This window comes from Balaenoptera musculus, chromosome 3 (genome assembly GCF_009873245.2).
Source record: "Balaenoptera musculus isolate JJ_BM4_2016_0621 chromosome 3, mBalMus1.pri.v3, whole genome shotgun sequence".
Classification (NCBI taxonomy): domain Eukaryota; kingdom Metazoa; phylum Chordata; class Mammalia; order Artiodactyla; family Balaenopteridae; genus Balaenoptera; species Balaenoptera musculus.
In genome coordinates, this window is record NC_045787.1 from 68614191 (window position 1) to 68635396 (window position 21206).

The following is a 21206-nucleotide window of genomic DNA, read 5'->3' on the forward strand; positions in this document are numbered from 1 at the left end:
TTTGAGAGAAGTATGAGAAAAATTAATCCACTAATTTTTTTTCTGAGCAGTTCTGGTGGGCTCTACCTCTACCACTCCCCGCTCCTAATCAAAAGAAAAAAGAATGCTAGCTATGCTGTAAGCTTAACAATTTGTCATTATCAGAATTAAAATCATTGCTGTTTTTGTATTGGTAATTAATATGGAAATTGTAGTTCATACTAGATAGTCCCTAATTTTTCTATATTTTGTTGAACTTAGGCATGTTTACAAAGTGTAGTAACAATTGTAAAAGGAATGAGGTCATTTGGTCAATTGCATTGCATTTATTTCATTATGTCAGCTTGAATTAAACTTATTATATTATGTTAGTTGTTTAGTTTTGATGGTATAACAGCAAAAAAGACTTTTGATTTACATATTTAATTTATCCTCTTTTTAAGATGGTTCCATGGGAAAATTTCCAAACAAGAAGCTTATAATTTACTAATGACAGGTATTTATATATTCACTTTCCTTTTCTAATGTTGTTATTTAAAAAGAATAAAAAAGTGAACCAACCATTTATCATGTATTTTGCCTTTAGCATTCATTTGATATTTATGTATATTGTAATTTCTTGCCCAGCACAGAGAAATTGGTGTTCTTGGTTTTTGGTGTTTTTTAGTTGAAAACCTGCAGTATAAAATTCAGTGCAGTGTGTTTTCCTTCTGCACCAGGCCCCTGTACTCTTCCTTAGAAGCAGTGCCAGATGAGTGTTTTTTCCTATGTTTCTAGAAGTTTCGTGTCTGTGTGTGTGTTCCTTCCTCACCCCTACTTACCCCCCTACACATACCCCCCCACCACGCACTCTCACAGGAACATACAACACACTTTTTTCATGTTAAGATGTATTTTGGGAAATCATTCCGTATCTGCATATATAAATTTTCATTATTCTTTTCAATGACCATAAGCTTTCCATTGTATAAATACCATAATTTATTGTCAGTCTCTTATAGAGGAATATCATGTTGTTTTCATTTTCTTGCTGTTCAGATACAGCAAATGTGCTTGCATTTATCTTTGTACACTTGTAGAATTATAAAATTGGGCCTTATTTAAAATATGTTGATTTTAACATTTCCTAAAACTGTGTGGTTACAGAGATATGCAAAATAAAAATTGAATTGTACTGTGGGTTAATTATTTAAAACAAAAACTATTCCATTATCACTTATCCTAACTAAAATTTAAGACTGAATTAATTTAATTACCAAGTATCTCTTCAGGAAACCATACTTTAGAAGGACTTGAGACAAGTTGAAGCAGTAATCTGTAATTTAGAAGTCTTAGTTCTTTAAAACCGACCAGAGTTCAATGTATATGATGACTAAACCACTGATCATTTAAAGATCTTATCTGAGTTACTGTTCAAGCCATAAGGCATTGCCTTTAATGTAATTAATAGTCGGCTCTTTTGAAAGATTTATGGCAGTTTTAGGAAGTATTCAATTTTATTGTGGGGCTATAGGTTAAAAAGTCATTAAAGAACATGGTAATTCTATATGGTAGTAACAGAAACCAAATGCTCAACCAAAATGACATGCTACCTGCTTTCAAAGTGGGACCAAAATATTTATTTTAGTGAATTTACTGAATTTTGAATATACATTTATGATTTTGAACTTGCACCACCAAATACCTGAGGCACTCACTCTTGTTTTAGACATGTAAATTGAAAAAGAGCTAAACTTAATTTCCTTATGTTTTTATTTTCTTTCGGTCATGTTCTCTTTTAAGAGTCTGGTGATTTTCTCCCAGGAAGAATACACATAAGCACTTGCATGCACAATTTTGCAGTAATTCCTATTCTTTGTATTGAGCATGAAATTACTTGGTAGTAAGTGCCTTGGATAGATGATTGGAACTATTAGTAATTTACATAAAAATGACATCTGATATTCTAAGTGTTCATTTTGCTTTCCTAAAAGCAATCAAGTTCTGATCTTTTCTGTCATTAGGACTTAGAGAAAAGGTAAAAAAGCATCTTAGTGGTAAAAGTCACTGCCAATTGCAGATGTCAAAGACTTCTCTAAAATTAATATGAAAATATTTAATACATGATAATTTGCTTCTGTATGACTTTTCAAGATCGTGCCTATTAAATGAAATATAGTGCATGTGTATTGATTTTGATTAGGTACACAAATATTTCAGTTGTTTTGAATCTACTTTTGTAAGCTTTTGGTACTATTTTATTATAGTTATGACTTTTTAATGTTTAATCAGAATCATTACTTAAGTATAGAGTATTCTTAAGTAAAATTCACTTTTACTTTTTTAGACTTTTCTTTTGCAAACAGAATATGGTAGTTTTAGCCAGTAACCCCATCTGTGGTTAGAGTATTCTTTCCAAGTTATGATAGGTGGAGACTTATTAACCAGCAGTCAGTGCTGCACACTTCTGCCCTGTATTTTTATGTAATAAAGACAAGCGACATCATGGGTGGTTGTGACTCATAAACCAGAAAATACAAAAAGAAATTGCCTTAAAATTATCTTTATTTTTAAAAAGTTTCAGGAATTCTCTGGTGTCCAGTAGTTAGGACTCGGTGCTTTCATTGCCATGGCCTAGGTTCAGTCCCTGGTCGGGGAACTAAATCCTGCAAGCCATGCGGTGCGGCCAAAAAACAAACAAACAAACAAAAGTTCCTGGTGAAAATTTTACATATGTTTTTGACTTTTGAATGTATTTTGTAATTATACTACTTAACACTTTTTCTTTTTTAATTTGATAATTAGGGAATAAAACTAACAGCTTAATTTTTGTAGTTGGTCAAGTCTGCAGTTTTCTTGTGAGGCCATCAGATAATACTCCTGGTGACTATTCACTTTATTTTCGGACCAATGAAAATATTCAGCGATTTAAAATATGTCCAACACCAAACAATCAGTTTATGATGGGAGGCCGATATTATAACAGGTAAGTTGTGAGAAATTTTTAGTTTTACTTTTGGCAAGGAGAGTTGAAATCTTGATAATATAATATATCAGAATCAAAATTATATAAAAGTTTCTGACTTCGTAATATTTAAAATTATAAGACATTTAATATAATTTAGTAGTAGTCATATCCAAGAATTCTTTAGCTAGTGTCAAACATGAATATAAATTAATAACTTATTTCCTTCCAAAATTATGTAATTTTTTGATTATTTATGCACAAGTTATTGGCAGCAAATTTGCTAAGTCCATACGTTATCTGTAGGACAGCAGAACATTTAATCTAAGAAAAAGAAAATATATTACCGATTTTTATCAGTGAGACATTTTAATAGGTCACTCTTTAAGAACCTTTTTTCCTGAGACTTATTAATAACGTTACCCAAAAATAATTGGGTTGTTCTCAAGTTGGTATTATTTGTAATTATTGGTTCCTACTTCTCACCTTTAAAATTCTCAGTAAACTCTTTGTTTGTCCCAAAACTCAGGATGGACTTCACTCACTTGATTAGGAAAACCAGTTAATAGAAAAAACCATATGATAGAATGTCAGCTGTTTTTTTTCTGCATAATAGAAAGTAATCTTTCATTTTATTTCTGAGTGTAAACATTTTCCCATTCCGGATAACTCTGGAGTAGCATGATTTTCCTGTTTTGGAGGCTAGTGTAAGCTAAAATGCCGGCATTTTCCTAGTTTAATGCCTTAAAATAAAACAAAGCAAAAAACCAAAAGCAAGTTCTGTTGCTTGCCAGTTGTTCAGTGGATAGTGATACGACATCAAATGGAAGATGAGTGTAGACTACTGGACCCTTTCACACACCTCATATATGAGCTGCTTGAACCCCTTCTAGCATTACAGTCTGATCTAGACATCCTCACTGAAAATCTAGCTAGGTGCAATTTGAGCTCTCTATGAAGGTAAATTAAATTCTCCCATTGTCCAGGTTTCTAGGGGCATGGAATATATAAAACAATAAATTGAAAACATATTCTTAACTGAATTGATAAATGTTTGCATGGAGTTTTTTTTTAAGATAAAGTATTTTACATTAATTCTGGGGGAAGTTTGTTTTGTTTGATTTAAACTTCTTTATGATACACATTCTCTAAAGATGAAAATTCTTCCTACATAATAGAGGCAGCCTGTAAAATATATAAAGGTAGTCTCTTTTGTTGATAAAGACCAGAATGAAACAGGAAGAAATAAATATTTGAAGTATATTTCTTTCCAAATTATTGCAAAATTATTAGTCTGCTTGCAAAATTATGACTTAAAATTTTTTTAAATATATGTTAATGTAGTGTCCATGGTCATTCCCCCAAATTAGACTCTTTATTCCCCTTGTATGTGTTCATCTTATAAAGTTCAGGAGTATTGTTGTTGTTAGCTTTAATATTAAAAAAATCATTTTTAAAGGAAAGCTGGAATTATGTGACCCTCATGCCTAGAAAATGGCAGTTTTTATAATTGTTTTGGAAATACATACTCCATTTCAGCATTAATGTCAGTAATGAAGTAATTTCTAAGAAGATACACCTTTGTGATTATCACTTATTGTTTAGATATGGAAGTGTAAAGTTGGATTATCCAATAAATCTATGTAACTGAGCCAAATTCTGCTGACCTGTCTCCACATTAACTCTACATTAGTCTTTGGGCAAAGAGAAGTAGCAGTTATGTCTGTTTCATTTAGAAACTACATTGTTGAGACATAACTTTAATATTCCTATATTTTAAATTTTAGAAAAGTAGGAGAGGCATTTAACAACAAATATAATTCAGTAAACATTTATTGACTGATCTACTTTTTGAAGTGTATTATACAGATCTGTGCATATATAGTAAAGAAAAAAGATACTGTTCCTACGTTATTAGTGCTCAGGTCTTCTAGAAAAGATGGTAAGCTGACTGATAAATTCAAGGATGTACAAATATGCATAGGAGAATCAGTGGGAAGAGAATAGTTCAGATGGTGATTAAGAAGGGAGAGGGAAGATTTTGGTCAGACCTTTAAGATTACTAACATGTAGTGTTCAAGAAGAGAGAGAGAGTTATATTTATTAAAAGGTAAATTATTAAAATGAAAGTACAGGATATAGTATCTCTAGAAACTCAGTTATTTTACAGATTTATAGTGAACATGTTTTAATTTTCTGAGTTGTAAATCTGATTTCATGGCTAGAACTATGGAATGTCTACGAAATTTTTGTTTGTTGTGTCTCTCTTGACTGTTTCCTTAGGCATATCTGGGTAGACTATGAACTAAAGAGTAATTTTTTAAAAAAACTTCTTGGAAGTCCAGGTCATTGGTAAAAATATATCTGATTGGTTGCCACATGCTTGTAAATTTGCTCCTGGACAGTCTGAACTGTATGTACTCCATGCAGTAGTATGCTGTTCTTTCAACTCCTGGTCGAGAATTATATCGTAACATTGAGGTGCTACAGGATAGATTGCATTTACAGTTGTGGAGCCAGAGACCTTGGATGTTTTCTCAGATTTGGTGCCTTTTGCTTTGAAACACATAGTCATCTCTGTTGTGGTACCTAGCTATCTTCAAATGTATTCTTTCTGATTTTCGTTTTTCTTTAGTGTTACATTTGTCCTTTAAAAACTTATAACCTTCTTTGTCCTTCTTGTGATAATACCTTTTTACTTTTCTCATCCCCCTACCCCCTCCTGTTAAATGCTACCTCTGGTATTTAGTTCATATTCATCCGTAATTTTTTTATTAATCTTTCAAATCTTCTGTTTGCTTTTTAACATTATACTTTATATTTCGTTTAAAATAATTTTGTAGTATAGCAGATATTTTATTATCAGAGATATATATGTGTATGTATATATGTATATGTATCTCCAAAGATAAAAGACAACATATGTTCCAATTATTTTTTCAGTAGGAAGAGTGTGAAAAAAAATCAAGTGATAAATATATATCCAATTTTATATATATATATATATATATAAATATATATGTGTGTGTGTGTATTCCAATTATTGGATCAGTAGGAAGAACGTGAAAAAAATCAAGTGGTAAATTAATGAGATCTGTTTTGAGAAATGTTCCCTAGCTGTCATTAAATACCAATTCCTCTAGTGTATTAAAGGAAAGTTTAAAATTCTAGGATTTACATATTCAGGACAATGAAATGACAAACTGATTTGAGAAACATTTTATTTAAAAAACTCATTATGTCATGTTAAAATTTGTGTTAAAATACATTATATAATGTTATTTTCAGTTTTGTTTTATTTGTAGTATTTCCCAAATATTAAGAATATTTTATAGCACTTTTTATCAAAATCATCGATAAGCCTTTCCTACTGTAGTGATAATCCTACATATAAGGTTAGCTCCTGGTCTTTCTGTCTTTCTTTCTTTCTTTCTTCCTTTTTTTTTTTTTTAATTTGTTTCTGCTTTCACCTGCTATTTATGTCTCATGACCTAACTCCATCTGATTAATATAAAAGCAGAATATGTAAATGTTTTGATGATAAAAATTCTTGAAGTTTACTTGAATTCACTACTTGCTAAATAAATGCCGTTTGTCGGTTTTTCTTTCGCAGTCTCTCAGATACTTTTGTTTAAAAAAAAAAAAAGACTTTTAATCATTTCCTCACATATAGTGGTGCTTTGAGTACGTTTATGGAAAATTGAAATCTCTGACTCAAGTATTTCTGATCTGTAAACCAATATTAGGAACATTCTTGTTTTTCTAAAGTAATGTGACTGTAATGATCATATAGTCTGTTAATGTATTCTGGTTATATACTTTGGAAAAAACTTGCAAATAGAGAATCCTTGCTAACAAGGTTTGGTGTATCTTTAAGATTTGCAATTTTTATGAGATAAATTATGTCAATGTTAGTAATTTTTATTTTAACAGCATTGGGGACATCATAGATCACTATCGAAAAGAACAAATTGTTGAAGGGTATTATCTTAAGGAACCTGTACCAATGCAGGTCAGTGTTGTTTTTCTTTTAGCAATAATTAGCATTTTATTTTAAAATGCATTTTTGGTGATATGTTTATGCACACATCCATGCATTTGAAATTGGATAAACTTTAAAACTGCAGATTATTCAGATTCTTTCAGAAAGTGAATACTTGTAAGCGAATCTTTTAGTTTTTATTTATGTTGGTTCTAGATAATTAGGAAGTCCTTGGTGGCTTTTTGAGAATAGAAGCAGTGGTGGGGACAGAAGCCTAGTGCACTGGGTCAAGGAGTGAGTTTGTTGGAGGCAAAAGTGGAGACAGCAAGGATAAATCACAGCCAGGCTTATCTAGGTGAGATTGGTAAGAAAAGAAAATAAATAAAAAACGATAGCTAGAAGATGATGTAGGGCCAAAAGGCCTTTAAACTTTTAATTTCTTTGTTTTATTTGCCCGTAGTTTTATGGTGAGAAATTTTTGACCATGTCTCTGTACTCAGGAGGAGAGTGACAGTGGTGGGTGAGGGATGGGGTAATGGCAATACCCCACGTACAGAGTCCTAGAGAAGGCAAGAGTGGCTGAAGTCCAGAACATAAGAAGAAAGACTGGCCTTGAACAAGAGGGCCTGTTGAATACTAGTTGCTTAATGCATAGGGTGATTGATAAGCTTCTGTTTCTTGCCCATGGTACTTCCTAAAGTGTGGTGGGAAAAGGTTGTAGCAGGGGTTAGAAAAAGGTACTTCAAAAGACTGATTAAGAATTTTCCTATGTGGAAAATGGAGGTAGTGATATTCTAGGGACATAAAGAAGGATTGTGAGAGGTTTTGGGTACCCCAAAACCTAAACTTTCACAGTGATTTGTAGTGTCTCGAGCTTCTCAATATTTCCTCCTCCAAACAAGTTAGTTTCTGATGGTTATAGCCTGCTATTCATTGCAGCTGCTGAAGGGGGGGCATCATTATTCTGATGCTTAATATAAATTTAAGAATCATCATCTTGTCACATTTTAATGTATCTTGCTTCACTTCCTCATGCTTTTCTGGTAGAATGTAAAGTTCAGGAGGGCAAGTGTTTTGTGTTGTATTCCTAGTGCCTAGAATAGTACTAGGCATTAGGTATTCAATTAATATTAATTGAATGAATAGCTCCTCTCCAGCAGGAAGCACTCACTTCATCCTCTGATTTATCACTACTGTGTCTTATTGTGTTTGTTGCTGTCTCCATGTCAGTTTCTTCCTCTCTGCCTATCTAAATCCTGCAAGTTTAAGATCCATCTCAAGTTTTACTTCCTTGTTGACACCCTCCTAGTATCTGTAGTTAGCAATGATGTACCACTTTTGTTGGCAGTTCTGGCGGACTTTGACCAATTTTTTTTAAAACCACATAGTGTGGTATGTGCTTTCTAGAAACCACAGCTTAGGATCTTTTTATTAGGGATCAGAGGTGCCTTTACCTACAAATGACAGATCCTGCCACTCAGTCCCATTGCTATATCCTGAATTCTGATTCACATTGGCTGTTTGAATTAATGATGATTTTAAATTGTTTCCTAAGTCAACAAATTTTATTTTATTGGCCCACAAGTTGAGTCATGCATTTTTCCCATCCTGAATTTATGCTTAGAATTTTCTAATATAATTTTTTACAGTTGGAAAAATAGCATTTGACATCTAGTAAACTTAAACTTTATACTTAAATTATAAGATAGTTTTAAGAATTACTTCAAATATACAGTGAGCCTCATTCTTACTTGTGTTACTGTTTCATAACTGAACAAACCTCAGATTATTGTCATTTGCAAAAGTGCCTATAATGCTTTGAATACTTCAGAAATAACTGATGCTGATTACAGAGCAATTTGATTACTTCACAAAAACCATTAAATGCTATTTGAAGTCAATTATTTTGGGCCTGGAGTAAAAGTAGGTTACAATAGAAGTTTGAGAATCATAACACTCACCTATCCTTCCCAGCAGGATTCTGACTATTAGAGAACCCAAAGGCTAATAATGTCCTTTTATTAATGTAAAAGTGATTAGCTAGCAGAATCGTCTCATTCCGCCTGAGGTGACCCTGCATACTCCCACTCCGGGTAAGATGCTGGAAGAGAAAGAGCAGAGTCCTAGCTAGGTATGCTTACTTAGTGGAACTAACACTTCAGACAAATTAGAGGAAAAGAAGGAGCCTTTTGAGACAATGCACCCCACACTAAAAATATTGATATCTAACATTTTTTGAGCACTGTGTTTTAAGCACTGTTTCTTATATGTATTAATTTATTTAACTTTTTAAACAATTTGATGAGGTTGATCCTGTAATTATGCCCATTTTACAGATAGGGAAACTGGAACCAGAGAGTAAATTACTTAAGGCATCAAGTCATCCTTGACTCTTCTTTTTCTCTCCTACACTCTGTATCCAAACTGTCAAGAACATGATGCTCTCTCTGCCTTCAAAATATATCTAGAATACAACCATCACCAGAATCTGGCTTCATCTCTCTGTTTCTACTTTTGCCCCCCCTTAACACTGCACTACAGTCAGAGGGGTCCATTTAAAATGTGTCAGACCATTTCACGCCTCTGTTTAATACTTACAGGTGTTCTACATTTCATTCAGAGTAAAAGCCAGAGTCCCTGCAGTGGCATGCAGAACCCTAGAGTGGTATCCCATGGTGGTCCTCTGAACGCTTTCTACCATCCTTCTCTCTCACTCATCTCCACTCACGCTGGCTTCTCTGCTATTTTAAAAAATATGCCAGGATCTTGGCATTAGAATCTTTGTTCCAGCTGTTCACTCTGCTCAAAATGACTTTCCCTCAAATATCCACTCGCCTCACTGTTATTTCTTTCTAATTTGGCTCAAAAATTAGCTTCACAATTGAGACCTACTTGTACACATTATTTATTGCTGCTACTTGCCCTACCCTGTAGAGCACTTACCACCTATTAACATACAATACAGTTTGCTTATTATGTTTATTATCTCTTTTCTTCATTGGAATATAAATTCCTTGGAGGTAAAGATATTTGATTTATTTACTGATGTATCTCAAGAACTAGAACAGTACCTGGCACTCAACAAACATTTATTGAATTAATTTATTAAATGAGTTTTCTTAGCCATAACGTGACAAAGGCAGGATTTACAACTGAGGTCTGGTTACAGGAGGCTGCACACCTAACCGCTATGCAAAAGCTTGCTTCAGTGGCTGTTAGACTCTCACCCGTCAGATTATCTACTTCCCTTGGGGAGTAATATACAAGACTTCCTTCTTCAGAACCGTGTACAAAGAGTAGGCTGAGAAGCCTTCCCTACTGTCATCCAGTAATTTACTAGAACTTGGACCGTGAGGTTGTGTCCTTGCCTGTAGTGTCTTCTAATGTAGGAGTTACAGATCAGTTGATCAGCCCCTATCTTAAAATAAGTAGGAAAGACTTATATAGATTATCTTGAAATCAGATATTTAAATCCAAATGTTAGTGTAGTAATATGTCTTAAATAATGAACTACAAATGTGCCCCATTCTGCACCTAATAGTAAATATTATCACTACTGTAATAAAGACTGGTAAGCACAAATCTATACAACTAGGGAGGTAGTCATCACTATTTATCATCTGGGTGTAATGTATCTTTAAAAATTTTTTATATTCTTAGTCACTTTCTGAATAATTTGTAGAAGTAAGAATAAAGGTTTATTACAAAAAAACTTTATTAGAAAATTTAATAAGAATTTAAATGTAGCAAACCCCAATTTTTGTTCCATATTTCCTTGGTTATAAAGGGTTACATACCTGAAATAGAAGGCAGCTAACTGTTCATCCACTGTCATGCACGGACTTGGAACATATCCATCTTGTAAATCTAAATTTCAGATACATCTTTTATAAGTTCTTGCTTATGATTACTCTGGTTCTTCTTACATTTTTACTGTCAAAATACAGTACTGATTCCAGATTTTAAATATATTTCAACTGGGTTCTAGTTTATGATTCTTTCTTGCTGTTCTTGCATCATCAACTGCAATACTTTTGAAAACTTTGATGGTTCATAATTTTGTTGGATAGTACAGTCTTTATTGCTTCATAAGTGTAATACATTTTTATGTTTAGGTTTATAAACATCAGAATGATCAATATGGTGAATTTTTAAATTTCTACATTATATGTTTCCTTCTAGTAACCTTTGTCCATTTACAAATCATACTGAGTAAAATCTTGGTGCACAATCATAAAAATTTAAAGAATCCTCATTTCCTTTTAGGAAACAGGATAATCTAGATTCTTGTTACAAATTATTGCATGATGATGTCCTTCCTATTGAATCACTAACTAGATAAGAGCACTATATTTCTTTTCCCCTAGAAATATATCATTCACTCAGCGATTCTTAGTTTGAGAAAATTCACCAAGGATATTACCATCTGAAGAATGATAGTCTGAGATTTTGCTTATCAAAATCAATTTTATCATCACAGTAGATCCCAGAGTCTTGCTGTTTCTTTGCATCTATCATCTGAGTCTTTTTATAATTGTCAAGCATCTTTCTTTGTCAATTTTTTTCTCTTTGCTGTTATGATCAGAAAATTAAGAATTCTGAATTTTCTTATGTGTTCAATGAAAACAAATAAAAATACAACAAAGATGGCCTTTTATACTTTTTTGAAAGATGCTGCAATAGTTGGCCACACGGGAAAAAATGCCAAAGGGTGATGCAATAGAGATGATTTATTTCACTGTTGCATCACCCTCTAGACCAAGGCCTGGCAAACTTCTCTGTAAAGGACCAGATAATAAACATTTTAGGTTTTGTGGGCCATTCAGTCTCTGTCTCAGTTACTAAACTCTGCCTTTGTAGTGTGAAAGCAACCACAGACAGTATGTAAAGGAATGAGCCATGGCTGTGTTCCAGTAAAACCTTATGTCCAAAAACAGGCAGTAGGCTAGATTTGGTCCATGTGCTGTGGTTTGCCAATGCTCTTGCCTGCTCTTTGGCATACTTGAGAATAATTGTTAAGTCATGATGAAATGGTTCCTAGGATGATGAAATAGCAGAGTGTTTCAAGATATAGGAAAAATATGATTTGCGAAAATCCCATAACGTATCTTAGATTTATAAAACGATCAGCTGGATCCATAAGTCTCTAAGAAAACAAAGTCATAAAATATTAATTCTTGCAAATAGTAAGAGCTGCTCAAGAAAGAAACTGAAAAACTAAAATTGGGTCCATTGGACCTTGATGGTAATATCGAAGATTGACTTATTTTGGGAAGATCATTTATAAAGGCACTCTTCTCTTTGTATTCTTCCTGACATCGTAATTCTTTTTGTTACTTGGGGAGGGGGGCAAGGATTTAGCATTTAACACACATGCATTCCTGTAAGTCACGGTGTTATATGAAATCATGCAATAAAAACCACAGGATTATGGAAAAAGGGGGATTAAGGGTACAACACTCAAAAATTTCATCAGTGACACATAAAGATAAGAAGCTAGTAAAAATGTAGCGTTTTTATACATGCTAAATGGGTAAGAAATATTTAAATATTACAATAAATAAGGCACTTTACCTTGCAAAAGACCTGAAGTTTACTTTTGGAAGAGGCCATCAGAAGGGCTGTAAATAGCGGGAAGTGGTACAAGGAGGATTATCTGAAATCAGATACGTTAGAACACCAGATGTGGATGGTTGGGTGTGGCGTGTAACACTCGGTGAAGCTGGGGAGGCTTTTAGGCTTTTGAGACGTATTTTGCATATTCCTAGGCATCTCAGTTCAGCTGGGTGCAATTTTCTGCATTCACATAGAGTTTCTCATGGATGTAATTGTCCGTAAGCAAACATGAATTTGCTTTATGCTCAAATTGGTTCTAATCTATCAGTTATGCTGGGACAAATTCATGTTCAAAACAATGTTGCTTGTAAAACATTAAAAAAAAACCCTGTATTTTTCAAAAAAAAAAAAAAAGCTTATTAGTTGTCCATGTTCTTGAGAAATGGTAAGTGCACCTTTTTGAAAATTTCTTTGGAAAGCAAAGGATCTCTTAATATATATGTTACATTATTTTAGATTTTAGTATTAAAACTTTGTTTAATGTCTAGACAGACAATCTGGTTTTTAAATTGGTAGTTTAGTAGGTTTTATTTCATTTCCATCAAGAATTCATGAAATAATTTTAGTATTTTTGAAAATTCAGGATCAAGAACAAGTACTCAATGATACAGTGGATGGCAAGGAAATTTATAATACAATTCGTCGTAAAACAAAGGATGCCTTTTATAAAAACATTGTTAAAAAAGGTTATCTTCTAAAAAAAGGTAAGTGTGAAACTTTTAAGACTAAAGATTCAATTTCAGTATTTTACTGTAAACATTTATTAGAAGCATTGTAAATTTTGGGCATAAAACTTATCATTGAGATACGTATTTAATAAGTTGGTATCTGATTCTTGAGCCCCTCTCTACCCCATAACTTTTTTTTAAGAGAAAATTCTTTTTGGCACTTGGCACATTCATAGTATTGATGTTTCTATTTTACGTATTTGCCTCAGTTTGGCATTAAGAAATGTTGGGGCATTGAGGGGTACATGATTAGTAGAAGAGTTTTTTTTCTCATGACTGGAAAAGAATGAATCCTAAGCAAGAATTTTAAAGATTTTATCATAATGAAATCTCTAAACATACTGTTAAGGTACCCTTGTCACTTACTCGGTGACTCATTAAAGCAAGCAATATAACAAAAGATATTTTTCTACAGATATATTACAGACATTTTCTCATTTTGTAAGGATTGGTGTTATTTAAGCTTTGGAATAAAAATTGAAATATATTTAATTTTTAGTTTTTAGCAACAATAATTTTTATGATTTTACTATATGTGACTTCATAGTTCATTATTTGGCTAAGGGGAAACAATTTTTTTTAACAGGCAAAGGAAAAAGGTGGAAAAACTTATATTTTATCTTAGAGGGCAGTGATGCCCAACTTATTTATTTTGAAAGTGAAAAACGAGCTACAAAACCAAAAGGATTAATAGATCTCAGCGTATGTTCTGTCTATGTTGTTCATGATAGTCTCTTTGGCAGGTAAGAAATTGGTTTCCTATTTCTTCTTGGAATTGTTTTAATAAAAAAATAGTATGTTCAGATCATTTCAAAGCATAGCAAGCCAATTTGTGACATCTGAAAATGTCACATTTACTCTCTAGGGTAATTTCTGTCTTCCTTACTTATTTTAGACTAACCTATGCATAAAATTCTACTCCACTATATCACATAGAAACCTTTGGAATCTATGCATCTCCTGTAGTGAGACTTGATCTGTATGTAGTGTGTTTCCTGCCTGCACCTACCACCAATCTTTTGGGTGACTGACTTTGAGTCTTGTCTCCTTTCCCCTATTTTATCATTCTTGGTTAACTCAGTGTATCTGATGGTAGTAGATACACTCAGTTGTACTATTAACTTGATTCCTAAGAAAGTTGACATTGAGAAACAACTGTAGTGTAAAAACAATTACTTCAGTAGGAAAGAGGAGAGTATTTCAGATTTGAAATTAAAACATTTTTTCTTAATGTTAGAGTTTTTAAAAAAATAAAATTATCGTATAAACTAAAGGTAAATCCTGAACATCACAAGGCAAATTCAGCTCTTGATTACATCTAGTTTTCTGTAATAAGGGCCTTTCTTTGTATTTCACCATCAGTATTATCAATAATCCATTCTAGAGTGTTTTTAGATATATTTAGCACTTTTATTACCTATTGCTATGATGAATAAAACGCAGGCAATTAAAACAAATTTTTTTAACAACTTATGCTGCAGGATGGCATTTCTACTAGGCAACCCTAGTTTATCCTATTTAAGTTGGGAAAGCTTCAAGAGAAGTACCTGTGGAGCATAAAAGCTTGTCATTTCTTTTTTCCGAACTGTGTTTAGGAGATCACATTAGTGATTTTAACAGATAGTTCATTTTTTAAATGGTCAGATAGGTTTGGGAAATGCTGAATTGAACAAATAATTTTCCTTACAGAGGGGCATTTTGGAGTTTTAGCCTGTGTTTGTATTGTGAATCACCAAGAGGGGAGTATAATATGCAGTATTTCATGAATTCATTAGACCTTGATACTCTCCCTTTTTTTCTCCCAAAGCCTTCTTACTATCTCCTAAAAACAGCTGTCCCCCCCCCCCCACCAAAAAAAGCAAAAAAAGTTTGGGCAAGGTAGGATTTCATAGGATTCTTTTCCCCTCCCTTAACACTGTGGGAACCTTGGCCTTTAGATGTAGTTGGATCAGACCTCTGGCTTCTCAGTCTTTCTACTCTGCCTTACTTTGTGTGTACTGGATTTTTCTCACAAAGCCGCTACCTTCATGATAGTGAGGTGGCAAACAGTACCAGAGAAAGGAGAAGTGAGCTATTGAAAATCCTGAGAATACACTATTGTGTATTCCAGTAACTACTGAAAATCCTGAGAATACACTATTTGCTGTGTTATCAAATAGATAGCAGTCATTGAATACTTCTCGCTTTGTGTAAGCATAGAACCCAATACACTGACTGACCTTGAGCATTTAGGTGAAGTCTAATGTGAAAGTTAATGGCAGCCCTCAGCAGTAGAGATGACTGGTATGCACACCTAGCCTGTGGTGTAGGAACACTGGACAGCACTGCTCGTTTGGCTGTTTTCCCCAGAGCTTTAGTTGCACAGCTCTGCAATTTTTCCAGCTTATTTTCAGTATTATTAAGAGGTCTCTAAGCATTCTATCTCTTTGTATTAAACTTCTGACTTTTAATACTGCTTTACTTTTTAAATTTTTTTTAACAACTTTGTTGGAGTATAAGTGCTTTACAATGATGTATTAGTTTCTGCTTTATAACAAAGTGAATCAGCTATACATATATCCCCATATCTCTGCCCTCTTGCATCTCCCACCCTCCCTATCCCACCCCTCTAGGTGGTCACAAAGCACTGAGCTGATCTCCCCGTGCTATGCGGCTACTTCCCACTAGCTATCTATTTTACATTTGGTAGTGTATATATGTCCATGCCACTCTCTCACTTTGTCACAGCTTACCACCCCCCCCCCATATCTTCCAGTCCACTCTCTAGTAGGTCTGCCTCTTTATTCCCGTCTTGCCCCTAGGTTCTTCATGACCATTTTTTTTTCTCTTAGATTCCATATATATGTGTTAGCATACGGTATTTGTTTTTCTCTTTCTGACTTAACTTCACTCTGTATGACAGACTCTAGATCCATCCACCTCACTACAAATAACTCACTTTCGTTTCTTTTTATGGCCGAGTAATATTCCATTGTATATATGTGCCACATCTTCTTTATCCATTCATCTGTCGATGGACACTTAGGTTGCTTCCATGTCCCGGCTATAGTAAATAGAGCTGCAATGAACATTGTGGTACATGATTCTTTTTGAATTATGGTTTTCTCAGGGTATATGCCCAGTAGTGGGATTGCTGGGTCGTATGGTAGTTCTATTTTTAGTTTTTTAAGGAACATGCATACTGTTCTCCATAGTGGCTGTATCAATTTACATTCCCACCAACAGTGCAAGAGGGTTCCCTTTTCTCCACGCCCTCTCTAGCATTTATTGTTTGTAGATTTTTTAATGATGGCCATTCTAACCCGTGTGAGATGATATCTAATTGTAGTTTTGATTTGCATTTCTCTAATGATTAATGATGTTGAGCATTCTTTCATGTGTTTGTTGGCAATCTGTATATCTTCTTTGGAGAAATGTCTATTTAGGTCTTCTGCCCATTTTTGGATTGGTTCTTTGTTTTTTTGATATTGAGCTGCATGAACTGCTTGTAAATTTTGGAGATTAATCCTTTGTCAGTTGCCTCATTTGCAAATATTTTCTCCCATTCTGAGAGATGTCTTTTCGTCTTGTTTCTGGTTTCCTATGCTGTGCAAAAGCTTTTAAGTTTCATTAGGTCCCATTTGTTTATTTTTGTTTTTATTTCCATTTCTCTAGGAGGTGGGTCAAAAAGGATCTTGCTGCGATTTATGTCATGAAGTGTTCTGCCTCTGTTTTCCTCAAAGAGTTTAATAGTGTCTGGCCTTACATTTAGGTCTTTAATCCATTTTGAGTTTATTTTTGTGTATGTCATTATTTTACATATAGCTGTCCAGTTTTCCCAGCACCACTTATTGAAGAGGCTGTCTTTCCTCCATTTTATATTCTTGCCTCCTTTATCAAAGATAAGGTGACCATATGTGCGTGGGTTTATCTCTGGGCTTTCCATCCTGTTCCATTGATCCATATTTCTGTTTTGTGCCAGTACCATTGATTACTGTAGCTTTGTAGTATAGTCTGAAGTCAGGGAACCTGATTCCTCCAGCTCCGTTTTTCGTTCTCAAGATTGCTTTGGCTATTCGGGGTCTTTTGTGTTTCCATACAAATTGTGAAACTTTTTGTTCTAGTTCTGTAAAAAATACCAGTGGTAGTTTGATAGGGATTGCATTGAATCTGTAGATTGCTTTGGGTAGTAGAGTCATTTTCACAATGTTGATTCTTCCAATCCAAGAACATGGTATATCTCTCCATCTATTTGTATCATCTTTAATTTCTTTCATCAGCATCTTATAATTTTCTGCATACAGGTCTTTTGTCTTCTTAGGTAGGTTTATTCCTAGATATTTTATTCTTTTTGTTGCAGTGGTAAATGGGAGTGTTTTCTTAATTTTACTTTCAGATTTTTCATCATTAGTGTATAGGAATGCAAGAGATTTCTGTGCATTAATTTTGTATCCTGCTGCTTTACCAAATTCACTGATTAGCTCTAGTAGTTTTCTGGTGGCATCTTTAGGATTCTCTATGTATAGTATCATGTCATCTGCAAACAGTGACAGCTTTACTTCTTCTTCTCCGATTTGGATTCCTTTAATTTCTTTATCTTCTCTTACTGCTGTGGCTAAAACTTCCAAAACTATGTTGAATAATAGTGGTGAGAGTGGGAAACCTTGTCTTGTTCCTGCTCTTAGTCGAAATGGTTTCAGTTTTTCACCATTGAGGATGATGTTGGCTGTGGGTTTGTCATATATGGCCTTTATTATGTTGAGGTAAGTTCCCTCTATGCCTACTTTTGGAGGGTTTTTATCATAAATGGGTGTTGAATTTTGTCAAAAGCTTTCTCTGCATCTGTTGAGATGACCATATGGTTTTTCTCCTTCAGTTTGTTAATATGGTGTATCACATTGATTGATTTGCGTATATTGAAGAATCCTTGCATTCCTGGGATAAGCCCCACTTGATCATGGTGTATGATCCTTTTAATGTGCTGTTGGATTCTGTTTGCCACTATTTTACTGAGGATTTCTGCATCTATGTTCATCAGTGATATTGGCCTGTACTTTCTTTCTTTGTGACTTCTTTGTCCGGTTTTGGTATCAGGGTGATGGTGGCCTCGTAGAATGAGTTTGGGAGTGTTCCTCCCTCTGCTATATTTTGGAAGAGTTTGAAAAGGATAGGTGTTAGCTCTTCTCTAAATGTTTGATAGAATTCACCTGTGAAGCCATCTGGTCCTGGGCTTTTGTTTGTTGGAAGATTTTTAATCACAGTTTCAGTTTCAGTGCTTGTGATTGGTCTGTTCATATTTTCTATTTCTTCCTGGTTCAGTCTCGGAAGGTTGTGCATTTCTAAGAATTTGTCCATTTCTTCCAGGTTGTCCATTTCATTGGCATGTACCTGCTTGTAGTAATCTCTCATGATCGTTTGTATTTCTGCAGTATCAGTTGTTACTTCTCCTTTTTCATTTCTAATTCTATTGATTTGAGTCTTCTCCCTTTTTTTCTTGATGAGTCTCACTAATGGTTTATCAGTTTTGTTTATCTTCTCAAAGAACCAGATTCTAGTTTTATTGATCTTTGCTATAGTTTCCTTCCTTTCTTTTTCATTTATTTCTGATCTGATCTTTATGATTTCTTTCCTTCTGCTAACTTTGGGGGTTTTTTGTTCTTCTTTCTCTAATTGCCTTCAGTGTAAGGTTAGGTTGTTTATTCGAGATGTTTCTTGTTTCTTAAGGTAGGATTGTATTGCTATAAACTTCCCTCTTAGAACTGCTTTTGCTGCATCCCATAGGTTTTGGGTCATTGTGTTTGTCATTTGTTTCTAGGTATTTTTTGATTTCCTCTTTGATTTCTTCAGTGATCTCTTGGTTATTAAGTAGTGTATTGTTTAGCTTCCCTGTGTTTCTATTTTTTACAGATTTTTTCCTGTAATTGATATCTAGTCTCATAGCGTTTTGGTCAGAAAAGATACTTGATACGATTTCAATTTTCTTAAATTTACCAAGGCTTGATTTGTGACCCAAGATATGATCTATCCTTCAGAATGTTCCATGAGCACTTGAGAAGAAAGTGTATTCTGTTGTTTTTGGGTGGAATGTCCTATAAATATCAATTAAGTCCATCTTGTTTAATGTATCATTTAAAGCTCGTGTGTCCTTATTTATTTTCATTTTGGATGATCTGTCCATTGGTGAAAGTGGAGTGTTAAAGTTCCCTACTATGATTGTGTTACTATCGATTTCACCTTTTATGGGTATTAGTATTTGCCTTATGTTGAGGTGCTCCTATGTTGGGTGCATAAATATTTACAATTGTTATATCTTCTTTTTGAATTGATCCCTTGATCATTATGTAGTGTCTTTCTTTGTCTCTTGTAATAGTCTTTGTTTTAATCTATTTTGTCTGATATGAGAATTGCTACTCCAGCTTTGTTTTGATTTCCATTTGCATGGAATATCTTTTTCCATCCCCTCACTTTCAGTCTGTATGTGTCCCTAGGTCTGAAGTCGGTCTCTTGTAGACAGCATATATACAGGTCTTGTTTTTGTATCCATTCAGCCAGTCTATGTCTTTTGATTGGAGCATTTAATCTATTTACATTTAAGGTAATTATCATTATGTATATTCCTATTACCATTTTCTTAATTGTTTTGGGTTTTTTATTGTAGGTCTTTTCCTTCTCTTGTGTTTCCTGCCTAGAGAAGTTCCTTTAGCATTTGTTGTAAAGCTGGTTTGGTGGTGCTGAATTCTCTTAGCTTTTGCTTGTCTGTAAAGGTTTTAATTTCTCCGTCAAATCTGAATGAGATCCTTGCTGGGTAGAAGTAATCTTGGTTGTAGGTTTTTCCCGTTCATCATTTTAAACATGTCCTGCCACTCCCTTCTGGCTTGGAGAGTTTCTGCTGAAAGATCAGCTGTTAACCTTATGGGGATTCCCTTGTGTGTTATTTGTTGTTTTCCCCTTGCTGCTTTTAACATTTTTTCTTTGTATTTAATTTTTGATTGATTAATATGTGTCTTGTTGTGTTTCTCCTTGGATTTATCCTGTATGGGACTCTGTGTGCTTCCTGGACTTGATTAACTATTTCCTTTCCCATATTAGGGAAGTTTTCAACTATAATCTCTTCAAGTATCTTCTCAGTCCCTTTCTTTTTCTCTTCTTCTTCTGGGACCCCTATAATTCGAATGTTGGTGCGTTTAATGTTGTCCCAGAGGTCTCTGAGACTGTCCTCAATTCTTTTCATTTTTTTTTTTTTCTTTATTCTGCTCTGCAGTAGTTATTTCCACTATTTTATCTTCCAGGTCACTTATCCGTTTTTCTGCCTCAGTTATTCTGCTATTGATCCCTTCTAGAGACTTTTTAATTTCATGTATTGTGTTGTTCATTACTGTTTGTTTGCTCTTTAGTTCTTCTAGGTCCTTGTTAAACGTTTCTTGTACTTTCTCCATTCTATTTCCAAGATTTTGGATCATCTTTACTATCATTATTCTGAGTTCTTTTTCAGGTAGACTGCCTATTTCCTCTTCATTTGTTAGGTCTGGTGGGTTTTTACCTTGCTCCTTCATCTGCTGTGTGTTTCTCTGTCTTCTCATTTTGCTTAACTTACTGTGTTTGGGGTCTCCTTTTCACAGGCTGCAAGTTCGTAGTTCCCGTTGATTTTGGTGTCTGCCCCCAGTGGCTAAGGTTGGTTCAGTGGGTTGTGTAGGCTTCCTGGTGGAGGGGACTAGTGCCTGTATTCTGGTGGATGAGGCTGGATCTTGTCTTTCTGGTGGGCAGGTCCACCTCTGGTGGTGTGTTCTGGGGTGTCTGTGGCCTTATTATGATTTTCGGCATCCTCTCTGCTAATGGGTGGGGTTGTGTTCATGTCTTGCTAGTTGTTTGGCATAGGGTGTCCAGCACTGGCGCTTGCTCGTCATTGACTGGAGGTGGGTCTAGGCGTTGAGATGGAGATCTCTGGGAGATTTTCGCCGTTTGATTACTATGTGGAGCT

General features: G+C 34.2%; 1 protein-coding gene across 1 annotated transcript in view; it reads left to right on the top strand.

Moving 5' to 3' along the window:
* The window catches only part of RASA1 (RAS p21 protein activator 1), a 109872-nt gene that overhangs the window by 62128 nt on the left and 26538 nt on the right, over positions 1 to 21206 (top strand). Inside the window, exons 7-11 of the mRNA XM_036849165.1 lie at positions 423 to 475; positions 2794 to 2944; positions 6857 to 6935; positions 13105 to 13225; positions 13836 to 13992. Of these exons, the coding sequence (XP_036705060.1) occupies positions 423 to 475; positions 2794 to 2944; positions 6857 to 6935; positions 13105 to 13225; positions 13836 to 13992 (561 nt within the window). The remainder of the gene's footprint in view (positions 1 to 422; positions 476 to 2793; positions 2945 to 6856; positions 6936 to 13104; positions 13226 to 13835; positions 13993 to 21206) is intronic.